Consider the following 14,867-nt stretch of genomic DNA (forward strand, 5'->3'; position numbering starts at 1 on the left):
TTGACCACAACCCAGAAGTGGAGGGGTGTTAGTGCCATATTTGGATTCTGCCTGCCTTGCCTGGCTCTCTCCTCACACTCTTGGCCTCTATTGTGACAGCCTGGCCAGGACAGTTGCCTAACTGTGTGGCACTGAGCCAGAAGGCTCCCTGGCCTTCTGTTGCCACTATGTCTTTATTGACAGCAGAGGGGACAGTATAGACAGGCTGCTTGCATTACACTGTACAACCTGCTAAGAGATGGCGATCCCCAGTGTAACTTGAGATGTTACACACTCAGCATGCCTTTAATCCCAGCACTTGGGAGGCAGAGGCAGGCAGATCTTTGTGGGGTCAGCCTGGTCTACAGAACGAGTTCCAGGACAGTCAAGGCAACACAGAGAAACTCTCTGTCTCAAAAAACAAAAAACGAAACAGCAACAACAACAAATCAGTAAAGAGCATCTAGATCAAGTGGGGTCTGCAGAATTAAAATAGCCCAAATGTGTGGATAGTTAAATAGTCATACTACCACCTAATGCTGACCATGGTGCAAAACGCTCTGTGTCCCTGCCTGCCCATCATATATTTCTGAGTTGATAACATAGATGACAAGCCTGAGGCCTAGAGAGTTAAACCATAGTGAACCAAGAAACTGTCCTGAGGTAGGCACAGGCTGGAAAAATATCAGGGATTAGAGTCCTTGCCTAGTTCAATTCTTAGCACTGCATTAAAAACAAACAAACAAACAAATAAACAAAACAAGCAAACAGCATGATGGCAGCACACCCGTGTTTCTAAACATCCTAGTGGTGGAGGCAGGAGGCAGAAGTTCAAAGTCATCCTCAGCTATGTAACCAGTCCAAGGCCAGCCTGGACTACAAGAGACCTTGTCTCCAAAGAAAGGAAAAGAAAAAAGAAAAGATTGAAAGAAAAAAGAAAGCCGGGCTTGGTGGTGTACACCTTTAATCCCAGCACTCGGGAGGCAGAGGCAGGCGGATCTCTATGAGTTCAAGGCCAGCCTGGTCTACAAAGTGAGTCCAGGTCCAGGACAGCCAAGGCTACACAGAGAAACCATGTCTTGGCGCGGGGGGGGGGGGGGGGGGGTCGGGGTTGTAGAAGTGGTGGTCTCAGTAGAGATCTTTAAGAAGCAGTAAGGTCTAGGGATTCTCAGCACACGGAGTATTTACATCCCATGACTAAAGCCCTGAGTTCCAGCCCCAATATCACCAAAAAGAAAAGGGAGAACAGCTGAGTGTGGTGGCGCACACCTTTAATCCCAGAACTCCGGAGGCAGAGGCAGGCGTATCGCTGTGAGTTCAAGGCCAGCCTAGTCTACAAAGCGAGTCCAGGATGGCCAAGATAACATAGAGAAACCCTGTCTCGAAAAAAAAAAAAAAAAAAAAAAAAAAAAAAAAAAAAAAAAAAAAAAAAAAAAGAAAAGAAAAGAAAGAAAGAAAAGAAAGAAAGAAAGAAAGAAAGAAAGAAAGAAAAGGGAGAACCTAAAATAAAAGATGCAGGCAAAACATTCCTCTGAAAGCCTGACCAGGGGCCAGGAGAGCTGACTCAGCAATTAGAAACAGGTGTTGCTCTTCCAGAGAATCCTGATTAGATTCTCAGCTAGACCTGCCATCTGGAGCTCCGGTTACAGAGGATCTGTGACGCCCTCTTCTGGCCTCCTTGGACATGGCACACAGATAGTACATAGACATACACAGGCAAAACACACCGCACACATGTGCATGCACACACAAGTACACACAGACAGAAAGGCAGATAGCACCTGTAAGGGTCTGTTAAAATGCTAACAGATTTTGTTGTTATGAAGTATAAATGAATAATACCAAGAAGTTTCCTGCTGTGAGCCAGGCCCCAGAAACAGAAAGATCTAGGATCCATTTCTTGCAGATACATTACCTTTTCATCACTTGCTCTCTCCAGACCTCAGCTTCTGGCTCCAACAAGCGGGGTGGTAAAAACCCTTCCTGTGTGTCTCACAGCCATGTTTTTCACAGGGCTTCTGTGTTGCTCACATGTAGAAAGAAATGATATGGAAAAAGGAATGCGCCTAGGTGTGCGAGGGTTTGTGACACTTAAGTGGCAACTTCCAGCCTGGCTTACAGGGAAGATGTGTCCACTGTAGACCAGTGGGCTCCAGAGTGGCTAGGTGTGAGTTGGCAATGCTTGCCCTCAGGTGTGTGCTCATGCTCTCTGCAATAAGGGTGGACAGAGGGACAGGAAGCTAGCTGCAGTTAGCAAGTATCCCATGTGGGCTCTAGGGAGGGGCTTGGCACTTGGATTTGAGAAATCAACCCAAAAGTCTTGGAGCAATGGAGCACAAGAGTCTAAGGAGAGAGAGGGGACTGGGAATAGAGAAAGGGGACCGGGGCCTGAATGGGGAACCCCAGATAATTGTCTACCAAAGGCTGGGGGGGTGAGGGTGATGAAGCAGTCAGGCAATATGGGGTACACTGTATGCAAAGAATTAAAGAGCAGTCATATTTTAAATTTTCCTTCTGATGGTGGTAGTAGTGATGTGATGTGTGGACCATTCTATACGTGAGTGATGGAATATTTTTCCTCTTTAGCAGTGGTTCTCAACCTTCCTAATGCTTTGACCCTTTAACACAGTCACCTCCTGTTGTGGTGACACCCCCCCCAACCATAAAATTATTTTTTATTGCTACTTCATAACTATAATTTTGCTATTGTTATAAACTGTAGTGTAAATATCCGATATGTGAGATAGCTGCTGTGTGAACCCCCATAGGGGTTGCGCCCCACAGGTTGAGAGCTGCTCTTGAGTATGTGTGAGGGCGTGAGAAGGATATTCCTCCTGCTCCTTTTCTGATATGCCATAGACCCTTTGTTCTTGCTGGTAGCTGCCCCTTGATAGAGTCAGGGAAGGAAAAGAACCTTGGAAGGGCCTAGAAAAACAACAGAGAGGTTGGGTCTCTGGGAGCGTTGAGGAGATAGTAAGACAGGGATCCAAGTGAAGAAGTAGGACTGAACTGGGCTGGGTGGGCTGCTGGGGTGCCCACTGGATGCTTCAAGTCCAGAAACGTTACTGCTGCTGTCTCCCAGGCACTACGCCCTTTGCCGCTTGCAGGTTATAATCAATTGGCAAACACTGAATGACCGATTCCCTAGGCTGCCCTGACCCACCCTCCATTCCCTACGTGATGCAGAAATTTGGTTTCCTCTTAGTTCCTCCACTAAGAGCTACCCTGCCCAGGCCCCATGAGGCCAAGTTTCATCAGGCAATCTGTGTTCTGCCCTCTCCCTGGCCGATACTTAGCCCTCGGTGACCACCTCTCTCTCCTTTGCAGGAGTCGGGTCCAACCCACTGGTGATGCACATAAGAATCAAGGTCCGGTAGCCAAAGAGCCACACAAGGATCAAGGTCCTGTGGCCCCAGGCCTTCCGAAAGGCCAAGGTCCTGTGGTCCAAGAGCCTCTGAAGGATCAAGGCCCCATGGTGTCAGGACTGCCAAAGGATCAAGTCCCTTCAGTCACAGGATCCATAAAGGGTCAAAGCCCTACGGCCCCAGGCCTTCCAAAGGATCAAGGTGCTGTGCTCTCAGGGCCTATGAAGGATCCAGGTCCAATGGCCCCAGTTCCAGCCAAGGATCAAGGTCACGTGGTGTCTGAGCCGTTAAAGAGTAAAGATCCTATCCTCTTAGCACCAGCCAAAGCCCAAAGCCCTCTGTTGCCAGAGCCTCTGAAGAATCAGAGTCCTGTGGTTCCAGCAAGAGCTAAGGATCAAAGCTCCCCAGCACCAGCACCTCCGAAGGACCCAGGTCCCATGATCCCTGAGCCTGGGAAAGATCGAGCCCCCGTGGTCCCAGAGCGTAGGAACGACCAGAATGCCCCAGTCACGGCACCTTTGAAGAACGAGGCTCCTGTGGTCTCTGAGTCTGTGAAGAATCAAGGCTTAGCTCACCTAGAGCCGGTCAAAGAAATAAGTACAGATACAGTGGTCCCCAGGCATCTGAAGGGACATGATTCTGTGTTTGGAACACCTTTAAAGGACCAAGGTCCCATGGTCCCTGAGCCAGTAAAGAGCCAAGACCCCATTATCCTAGCACTAGCCAAGGATCCCATGGTCCCAGAGCCTCCAAAGAATCAAAGCCCTGTGGTCCTTGGGCCTGTAAAGAATCAAGACCCCATAACCCCAGTACCCCTGAAGGGTCAGGATACCCTGGTGCCAGCCCCAACAAAGGACCTCGGTCCTACAGCCCCTGACCCTCTGAAGGCTCAAGGTCCCAGAGGCCCTCAACTGCCTACAGTCTCACCTTCACCCCCAGTCATGATCCCAACAGTTCCCCATACGGAATACATTGAGGGATCCCCTTGATTCCCCTGAAGTGTCGTGAAGGAGCTGGCAGTGCAAGTGCACCCCTCCTGGGGAGGCAAAGACATATTTAATCTGCATGAAATTGTGCTGTATAGTCTTGCTGGAATCTAATAAAACTGGTCCCTCTGGCTCAGAAGTGCCTCTGACTCTGTGGTGTTGGAATGCGTGTGCATATATGTATGCAAGCCCTGCGCCCTGCAGAGTGGGCGAGTTGCAGAGTCAGAAACACAGTTCGTACGGTTTGTCAGCATGAGTCCAGGGGTAGGCAGGTGCTGGGTGGTTTTCCCTGAAGAGACCTGAACAAGTGGCCACTTACCCCTAATGGGACAGAACAAAGAGATGGTCCCCCCACATCTAAATTAGTAACCAGTGAGTTCATTGGGCTCACTAACAGGAGTATGGGTGGGGCGTGACCTACAGGAACATGTCTGTCTCAAAAGCAGTTGCATCACTGATAAACCCAAGACTCATTAAAGCTGTGTCCGTGAAGTTCTTTACATGACTTGCTGGAGAATCTTCCTGCTCCAGAGATCCTTATTTATACAGCCTTGGAGCATGGCCTTGTGAATCTTGTATGTTTCAGGAGTTTCCTGAGACCTTTAAATCCCATTCACTCTCTGAATCTTTTATAGACTCCTTCCAGGAGATGTTCCAATTCCCAGGAAATAGCTGCTCAGCAGTTAAGTGATGCTGGAAGGCTAGGCAGGGCCCACCACCAAAGAAGGAAGGCAATGCAAGGATCTGAGCCATGATAGCCCACAAGAGGCAAATCCCAGCAGGCTGGGCTCTGGATGGGTCAGAGTTGAAGCTTACAGATGAAATAGAAGCAGGCATTCAACTGAACTGGGGGCACCTGGGATGATGGGTCACAGGGTCAGCGGTAGAGCTCATCCAATCCCAGACCCTGGTTTCTTGATCTTGAGTCTCCGACCTCTCTAATGAGGCTCGGTGTCAACACATGCTGGTGCTCATTCTGTATCCATGACAACTGCATATGGGATTTATAAATATTGCTGTAGCTGGGCAGTGCTACAGGCCTGTAGTCCCAGCTACCCACAAGGCTGAAGTAGGAGGAGGGCTTGAGCCCAGGGGCTAAGTTCAGCCTAGGCTACTAGTGAGCTGTTTTGTTTTGTTTTAAAGATTTATTATTATTCTGTATACAGTGCCCTGCCCGCATGTACACCTGCAGGTCAGAAGAGGGCATCAGATCACATTATAGATGGCTGTGAGCCACCATGTGGTTGATGGCAATTGAATTCAGGACCTCTGGAGGAACAGTCAGTGTCCTTAACCTTTGAGCCATCTCTCCAGCCCCCCATTAGTAAGTTTTATCTGTGTAACCCAGGCTGGCCTTGAACTCAGGATCCTCTGGCCCTGCCTTCTAAGTATTTGAATTACAGACATGCATGTGCTACCGTGCCCAAGCAAAATAATTTTTAAAATAAATTTAAATTTTTAAATGATCCAAGTTCCCTGCCCATTCACACATGCAGCAGACTTTTCCTCACCTATGTGATCTGTGGAGAAGTGGGGTCACGCTGTAAGGACTCTCAGTTGACTTTTGTTGATATATAGGCTTGGGGGGGTGGGGGGCAGGGGAGCTTATTTGTTGTTTGTGTGCCTGATTGTTTTGAGACAAGCTCTCTGTAGCTTTGGGGACATCTTCTGCCTTGGCTTCCCAGGTGCTAAGGATACAGGTATCTTTCATCGTGCCTAGTAAAAGAATTCTAGTTGCACAACAGTAAGATGTGAAGTGGGACGAGGCTCAAGTTAAGCCTGGCTTCAAGAGCACAACGCAGGAAGATTCCCTGGAGAAAATGGCCGTAGCACTCTGAAAGGGTGTTGGGTGGCCAGGGGGCTGGAGGAGAGGTGATCACTATGGATGCGGCTGGAGGGCCAGGCAGCCCCTCTGGTTGTTCTTGGGTGAAAGGAACTGGGTTTGCATAAGGACTTGACATAAGGACTTGACCAAGGGGCTGTAGGTCGCTGGGACAGATAGCTGCAACCATCAGGAGTGGTCTGTTTGGTGTTCAGTCCCATGGCTGGGAGGGTATTGCCACAGGACAGAGAACCATAGGCAGACTGCGAGGAAGAAACCTTTGTGGGGGAGAGGATGCTGCCAGAAGCTCTGAAGCTCAGCCTTGTTCAGAGACAAGGCCTGTCACTCCTCCGCTGATATGAGCCTCAAGACCTTCATGAATATCTTCTTTGTTTTTGTTTTGTTTCGCTTTTTTTTTTTAATTCTTACATCAAAATATTGTATCTTTAATGAACATACTTAAAGCTCATTAAATATATTAAAGGTCTTAATTAAAGGCCAGAGCAGGGCTGAGGAGATAGTTCAGTGGGTAAAGTAAGGGCCACACAAACCTGATGGCCTGAGTTTGGACCTCCAGAAGGAATGTAAGAGGCAAAGCAGGCCGTAGTGAAGCACATACCTGTCACCACAGCACACCTCTCCTGGGAGATGGGGACTGAGGCAGGAGAACAGCTGGAAGCTCTCAGGAGGGGCATATGCAGCAATAAACAATCTCCTTTCTCAAACAAGGTGAGGACCAACGCTTGAGGTTGTCCTCTAGCATGCACGGTGTCCCTGGTTCCTCACTAACACAGTAAATAAGCGAAAGAAAAAGAAAAGAAAGAAAGAAAGAAGAAAATAAGAAAGAAAGCCCTCAGATCGCCCCCCCATGGGGGAGGGAGCGGAACGGGATGCTCAACCGTTGCCCCCCTAAAGATGGCTCCCCAAACTCACACCTACTCTTTGTAAAGCTATACATCACCTTTTCTTTCTTTCTTTCTTTTTTTTTTTTTTTGTTTTTTTTTTTTTTGGTTTTTCAAGACAGGGTCTCTCTGTGTAGCCTTGGCTGTCCTGGACTCACTATGTAGACCAGGCTGGCCTCGAACTCACAGCGATCCACCAGCCTCTGCCTCCCCAGTGCTGGGATTAAAGGCATGCACCACCACGCCTAGCTTTTTTTTTTTTTTTTTTTAAAGATTCATTTATCTGTTATTATGTATACAGAGTTCTGCCTACATGTACACCTGCAGGCCTGAGGAAGGTATCAGATCACATTATAGATGGTTGGGAGCCACCATGTGGTTGCTAGGAATTGAACTCATGACCTCTGGAAGAGCAGCCAGCCTCCCCGCCCGCCCCCCCCCCCCCTGGAAGCTGGCTGAAGCTGGTCCCTCTGCACACTCACACATCACTAAGGTTTCCTAGAGCTTGCTGCCATAGGAGAGTTTGCAGTTAGGAACATCTGAAGACAAGAGAAGGCCATTTGTGTGGGCATGCTCCTCTTTAGGTCTTCCTCATACACAGCAGGTAGGTGGCTGTGCCATCTCTGACAGCATCCTCTGAAGGCCTCGGGGCAGGCAGAGGCAGGCGTCCAGTCCACTGGCTATCAGACAGGCTGACCGGAGGCAGGTCCGGGTGTCACTGTGTTGTGCAGAGGGTCACAGGAGAAAATAGAATTCCTTCAGAGATACAGTCAGAATGGAAGGGGTCAAAGCCAAGGAGAAGACTCCAGAGTTATGAGACCTGAAAAGTGCAAAGGACGGTGTGGAAGGCTAGCCCAGAGCCACAAGGGGAACCATGGTGAGACAGTGGCAGTGTTGCAAGAGACAATACAGATGTATTCTGAGGGTTGGCAGATCTGGAAGGCCAGGGAAGCCCGCCTCAACATCCTATTTTGTGAAGGATTCTTTTTGTTTGTTTGCCCCTGCCAGTAAAAGGATGCAGGATGCGGGTAAAGGCAGGGACAGGAAGCAGGGTCCTGCTGGAACAATACCTTCTCTGTTTTTGTCACAGATCACTAGAGGAAAGCTATGGGCTAGCATATGGCTTATAGCATGGTGCTTGGAGTCGAAATTCGGTCTTCAGCTGGGCCTGGCATACTCCCAGCTACTCAGGAAGCGGGGGGAAGGGGGAGGCTTGCTATGGTGTCCACTCTTAACCTTGGCAATCCCCAGCTCTCTAGAATGGAGGGAACAGAAGCCGGGAGTCGCCTAACAGGAGACAAGATAAGGGGGAAAGACCATGCCAAGTACAAAACAGCTTGCTGGTCTTTCTGCCTTTTGTTGGTGCTAAGAATGCTGCTGTAGGATCCTTGTTGGGTTTCAGTGGATTTCAGAGGCAATGCAGACCACATTTTGGTGCACTGCTCTGATCCATTTGTTGAGTATTCTGGAAGGTAGCCGACTGCCCAGCAAAGTGGAAGATGCTAGGTGGCTCAGGATGAAGGGCAAGCAGCTCTGCCTTGTGGGCCAATGACCAAAAAGACCTGAAGGTGATGGGCAGCCATGCCTCCCTTTACAGGCTCAGTATCCCATGAATCTGAGTGAATATCTAAGCAAACAAGGCAAGGCTGGAACTACCCACAGAGGAGGGGCAAAATCTAACTGTTGCAGGGTGGGAAGGAGTGCTGCGAAACACAGCTGAGAACAGGCACCTACACAAGACTGGAGCAGTCGGAATTTCACTGCGAATGAACCGGGATAGGAGGTTAATGGTTGCTAGGGGGCCTGGAGAGATGGCTCAGTGGTTAAGAGCACCACCTGTTCTTCCAAAGGACCAGGGTTCAATTCCCAGCAACCACATGGCAGCTCACAACCATCTGTAACTCCAAGATCTGATACCCTAACACCAGTGCAATTAATTAATTTAATTAAAATTAAATAAAATATTTTTAAATGGTTGCTAGGGGGTGCGGAATTATATTCCTTAGTTGGTGTTGCTAAGCACCAAAGAGCCACTGGACAGCTTCTTTTGCCTTTATTAGGCACAGTATGTTGGACACTGCTAGATACGGTATAGCACAAAGTGCTTCTAAGTCAGGGAAAGCCTCTCAAGAGCAGAGACACTCCATGTAAAGGCCTCACTGGAATGCAGTGAATCCTGGGCACACATACTGGTCACTACCCCCAAGTCTCTATGTCTAGGAGTCCCTTGAAGTAGAAATCTAATCTAAAGAGTCCAAAGTACAGGTCAGGTCTGGGATTCTCAAGTTTTGTTCAAACTCCATGTGTGTGATAGCACTAAAAGGGCCGGTCCACCTACAGCTCCAGCTACACCTAGAAGATCTGTCTGGCTAAAATGAGGAACCTTCTGGCCAGGCGTGATGGCACACGCCTTTAATCCCAGCACTAGGGAGGTGGAGGCAGAGGCAGGCACATCACTGTGAGTTCGAGGCCAGCCTGGTCTACATAGTGATTCTAGGACAGCCAGGGCTACACAGAGAAACCCTGTCTCAAAAAGCAAAAACAGAATAAGGGACCTTCTGTGGCCTGACGCCCCCAGGTGGACTTGATGGCAGCGGGAATGTGGAACTTAATGCCTGCATCTTCTGCCTCTCTGGCACAGGGTCCTGTTCTGTATACCCATAACCTTCCTGAGGCATAGCCCTAAGGATCCCAGGAGGCAAACATGAGGAAAGGGGGCTGTGGGTTTCTCCATCACAAAGCCATTATGTGAAGTACATGAAAAGGTTCCCCACCAGTCTCTTCTTCAGAGCCTACGCTAAGTCAGTAAGCCTAGCAACTACCCATGTGACTGTTTGTCCTCTCTGGCCCAGGGGTTGAGACCAACTTACAATGAGACCAGAGGCCTGACAAAGAGGACCCCTCAAAGGATAGAACTAGGGTACCTAGACTTCAGCTCTGTTGTTCCGGCCCTGCATCCTCAACCTCTCCAGGGATTCTGAGCAAAAGACAGTCCCCCAGTCAGTACACAGTGACCATGTGCTATTGTCCAGTTATCTGCATGAATTCCATGGGTAGATAAGCTCTGCTTAAACCCCGGACTTTTATCTCTTAGAAACAATGGGATGGGAACCTCCCTCTTTAACCTGCTTCCACACTCCTGTAACATTTTCATTGGAAAAGTTTTATTCAAAAACAAAAACAAACAAACAAAAAAAGTTGTACAAATTGTTCTCATTTTGAAAGCAACAAAGGCTCATGTCCCCCCTTCCCTCCCCATCTTTGAAAATCTAAAAAAGGGAGAAAAACAAAAGTTCCTAACTGCGATGCCCAATGTAATGGCTCTAGAGCAGGGTATGCCACGGAGCCCCTCCTATGAGCTGTCTCCTAACTTGCACTGCTTGGCAAGGGTCAGTTTAAGGGTGGCCGGTCCTGGGGCCACAGCACCTAATTCTGTGATTAAAGGGAGTTGGGAGAATGACAGGAGAATGGGGAGGGATCAGGGGACAGTGACAACAGGGCTGGGCTGCCCCACCCCCAACTCGATTGTCTCACAGGTAAAATACTTGGCCATAAATATGAACACTGATTGACTGTGGAGGCAGACTGGATCCCACACTTGAAAGGGCAGGACAGGATGGGTGTGACACCCCTGAATTTAGCATCATAGTTTCTGGGCTCCATGTCCTAATGGAGTGGGTTCCAGGTAAATATGTCCACTCAGACATACGGGAAATTCAATCTGCACTGCCAACCCCCTCGCCCATGGAATATCCAGGGTTGGTGCCCTGCTTCCCTCCCCCCGCAACAATAGCACCCGTGTGTCTCAGGAACCTTTGGCTACTTCCTGTCACGCCCATTTTTGGACTCTACAACTCGTCTCGCATCTTGTCTCCCTTGGGCCGGACCAGGCGCCCAATGAAGAGCAAGGAGCCACTCTGATTATCTCGCACGAGGAAAATGAAGGGGTGATCAGCATAGAAGAGCTTGGGGCTGCGCAGCTCCTCGCGCCCGTAGATGTCTTGGTCGAAGGGGTTGCCCTCCGTGTCCCACTCGAAAGCAGTGGCGTGGAACACACTGGCCAGGTACAGGTCCTTCTTGCCAGACATGCGCGATAAGTCGGCCTTGTTCTTGTCGATGGCCTCGGTCAGGCCGAGTCCAGCCAGATGTTTCTGTGGGAGCAGGTGCTAGGTGAGGCCACAGGTGCCACGCTTACACCCTCAGCCTCCATACGTCACCCCTTGAGGCTCCTCCAAAAAGAGACAAGTCACTCCCTGGCCACCTTGCTCGACATACGGTGCTAGGTGCCTCAAACTTCTGTACCCTTCATCCCCCTGTCCTGCGCTAGAACCTGTACCCTCCTAGACTCATTAGCTTTAATTGTCAACTTGACACTTGTCAAGTCTAGACGGAAATGGCCCAAGGCCAGGTTGGCTGGGGTAGGCATATCTGCTGGGGATTATCTTGAGAGGGCTCAGCCCACTGTGGGACCTGACTAGAGACAACAACCCAGTAGCCATTCTCCTCAGCATCAGCAGAGCCTGGCACTGCCTGGATCCCCTGTGGATGCAGGATGGACCTGCCGAGCAATTGGGTGAAGCCTGCCCTATCCTCTACCCTCCTCCAGCCCTCACCTGCAGGTCATGGGTCACCTCCACTGCTCCCTTGGGCAGAGAGATAGCAACAGCTTTCTTCTGCATCTTCCCCATCCAGGCCTTCAGCTGCTCCTTGGTCAGCAGCTTCTCCAGGCGCTCGAGTGGCTCCACGTGGTGGGGCATGATGATGATGAGACTTGAGAGCTTGTGAGCCAGAGGCATCTCCAAGACCTGCAGCTTCTCCTTCTCATCATCATAGTAGTTGTAGAGGCCTATGGGAAGAGCAGAGGGCACTGAGCACACGGAGGGGATAAGGGGCAAACCAGACTGTGGGCGCCCTGAGACTCCTATACCTTGACTCTCTGTCTGGCGCGATGCCTACCTGTCCGGTGCATCATTGTAACACCCACGGTATAGGAGCGAGTCACCATGAAGCCACGGTTGTCCACCATCTTGTGATGAAATTTCTCGTCCCAATGTGCTGTGGCAAAGAAACAGAACCAGGTGTCAATAAGCTAAGACCCCAATTATGATCAGCCCACAACCATCCCAATGGCACCTGTGGCTCCATCCATGCCACATGCTCTTTGCTCCCTTACATGCGGTATGCCCTCAGTCCATTGAGTGCATATTCCTTGTCTGCACATGCGTGTCTCTCTGATAATGCCCACACTGCAAGAAGCTCATGTCCTCATGTTTGGATGGCATCTGTCAGTGTCTGGCAAACTTGCTGAGACAGGCTTTCTTCCCCACTGGGTAGCTGAGGTGGAGAGTCTACCACTTGGGCAGGAATAATCAAAGGCCATCCTTAATACTCCACAAGTTCAAGGTTGGACAGATGGCACAGTGGTTATGAGGGCTTATGGCTCTTGCAGAGGACCTGGATTCAGTTCCTAGCACCCACATGGTGGTTCACACCCACTTGTGAGCCACCACTACACAAAAACTCATGCAGACACACACATATGCATAAAAATAATATATAAACTAGTTAATTAAATAAAAATCACTTCCTCTCTTTAAGTTCTGTGTGGCCAGACAGATGACCAGACCCACATCCTAATCAAGGTAGACTAGATACAATTTGACTTCTCACCTCAGCTCGCCTATTTGTAAAGCAGGGGTCACCTTCACCTGCCAGCAAGCTCTTAGGGCAGTGCCCATATCCAGATGCTCACATAAAACCATCAACCCAGGTCTAACCTTCAGGCACACTTTGCCCTGTCATGTCTCTACTTCCTCCTAGCTGGGCCTCAGTTTTCTTAGCAGTGAAATGGGGCTAACACTGCGCTTCTATAGTTTCTTGTTGTTTTGTTTTCCGAGACGTCTCTCTGTGTGTAGCCTTGGCTGTCTTGGACTTGATCTGTAGACCAGGGAGGCCTCAAACTCACAGTGATCCACCTGCCTCTGCCTCCTGAGTGCTGGGATCAAAGGTGTGCACCACCATACCCGGCTGCTTCTATAATTTCTTTCTTTCTTTCTTTTTTGTTTGTTTTGAGACAAGGTTTCTCTGTGTAGCCTTGGCTGTCCTAGATTCACTTTGTAGACCAGGCTAGCCTTGAACTTGCAGCGATCCGCCTGCCTCTGCCTCCTGAGTGCTTTCTATGGTTTTTAAAATTCATTTTGTTTACTGAGTCCTATAGGTTCCACCTTAATACAAGCAAGAACCCTAACGTGGTGAAGTACAGTCCTACCCATGAGATTCCTGCCTAGATGCTGCCCTGGATCTGGTGTCCATCATGTGAATAGTTAAAATAGCCCCGCCTTGGCCATGTTCAGATGAGAAGCAATGAAGGGTTCAGCATAAGGAAAAGCAAGCTCGGGAGATTGGGATAAGGGCCCCATCTCTTTAACCCCATCCCCGAGACTCACGCTTAAAGAACATGGCATTAACGAGCAGTGCCCCGTCCGTGCGCTCCACATCCTTGGTGACCTCTGGCAGCTTGCCGTCGGTGGTCTGCGAGGCCCACTCGTTGATGGACTGCAGGGCGCTGCGCTTGTCTCGGAAGTTGATCTTGGAGTGCTCACAGTTGTAGTGCTGCTTACTGCTGCGCACGAAGTCATCGGCGAAGCTCACGGAGCTGGGCCCGTAAAGACGGCTACCCAGTTTCCAGGTCACGTTGCGAGCGGTGGAGTTACTGAGGGAGCGCAGCAGCTCACCCAGCCCTGTGTGCACCTCCTCATCCCTCAGCTTCTCTGCGCTCAGCACGGCCTTCGCCTGGGAGGCTGTGGTGGCTTTACCACCCAGTGACACAAGACCCAGGGACGAGGCCACTACCAAGGGTGACAGGAGGATGTTCTCCACCGCCTGGTCTTTGGCCATAGCCTGATAGAGGCTGAAGGCCAGGCCTGTGCTACGCTCTGCCAGTGTGGTCGCCTTGGAACTCAGTTTCTCCATAGTACCAGTGGCTGCCGCCTCTACAGGTTTCTTCACCTCGGCTGCCAGGGCCACAGCCAAGAGGCAGAAGGTGGCCAGGAGGAGAGAGCGCATGGCTGGGAGGTGGGCTGTGCACACCACAGAGGACCTGTGAGGGCTACAGAGAGAGAGAGCCACCCTGAAGCTTATGCCTTTCTCCTTACCCCACCCACCAAGCCACCAAGGTGACAAAGCTATGAGAACTCAGTTCTGTAACCCAGACCTGACTTAGGGCCACCCAGCCTCTGAGCTGACACATTACCAGGCCACCTATTGATGTCCCCCATAGGACATTTAACACTGATACCTAATTATAAGTTCATTATGAATCTACAGCTGTCCTGAAGTAGGATGTCACCACCAGAACTGGAGACCTAGCATTATCCGGTTCCCTACAACATCCTAATGCCCAGCATTTGGCATATCTGTTCCTAAGGGTCAGGACCACCTGGCTGGAGTGGCAGGAAGCCCAGGTGTCTGAGCAGAGGATGCCATGTGGGATGGAGCTGCTAGCCTGGCTCTCTCCATGCCTTGCATTCTGCCCTAGGACATTAATAAGTCACCTCCCGGTTCACTCATTAAATGGGGGGAACCCAGATGCTCCACTCTGCTGGCCCTAGGGTGACCTTGAGTGTGCACATGTGTGTGTTACCATGCCAGCCTCAGACTCTTTCCTGAGGAGTAAGGGTCTTTTTTTTTTTTTTTAATTTTCTTTGGTTTTTCAATGCAGGGTTTCTTGGCTGCTCCTAGACTCACTCTAGACCAGGCTGGCCTCAAACTCACAGGGATCCACCTGCCTCTGCCTCCTAGAATGCTGGGATTA

The 14,867-nt window shown here is 50.0% G+C and overlaps 2 protein-coding genes across 5 annotated transcripts in view; one reads left to right on the forward strand and one right to left on the reverse strand.

The window, feature by feature from the left end:
• The window catches only part of Map6 (microtubule associated protein 6), a 71,537-nt gene extending 67,073 nt beyond the window's left edge, over nt 1–4,464 (forward strand). Inside the window, exon 4 of the mRNA XM_051149007.1 lies at nt 3,307–4,464. Within this exon, the coding sequence (XP_051004964.1) occupies nt 3,307–4,333 (1,027 nt within the window). The 3' untranslated portion in view covers nt 4,334–4,464. The remainder of the gene's footprint in view (nt 1–3,306) is intronic.
• A 6,426-nt stretch (nt 4,465–10,890) lies between these two features.
• Nucleotides 10,891–14,867, reverse strand: part of Serpinh1 (serpin family H member 1) — a 671,742-nt gene continuing 667,765 nt past the window's right edge. For all 4 annotated transcript variants that reach the window (XM_051149012.1, XM_051149014.1, XM_051149013.1 and 1 more), the window contains exons 3-6: nt 13,501–14,162; nt 12,011–12,109; nt 11,668–11,900; nt 10,891–11,205 (exon numbers count right to left, since the gene is read on the reverse strand). In XM_051149012.1, coding sequence (XP_051004969.1) covers nt 10,903–11,205; nt 11,668–11,900; nt 12,011–12,109; nt 13,501–14,119 — 1,254 coding nt within the window. In that variant the 5' untranslated portion in view covers nt 14,120–14,162 and the 3' untranslated portion in view covers nt 10,891–10,902. The remainder of the gene's footprint in view (nt 11,206–11,667; nt 11,901–12,010; nt 12,110–13,500; nt 14,163–14,867) is intronic.

This window comes from Acomys russatus, chromosome 7, assembly GCF_903995435.1.
Source record: "Acomys russatus chromosome 7, mAcoRus1.1, whole genome shotgun sequence".
NCBI classification, from domain to species: domain Eukaryota; kingdom Metazoa; phylum Chordata; class Mammalia; order Rodentia; family Muridae; genus Acomys; species Acomys russatus.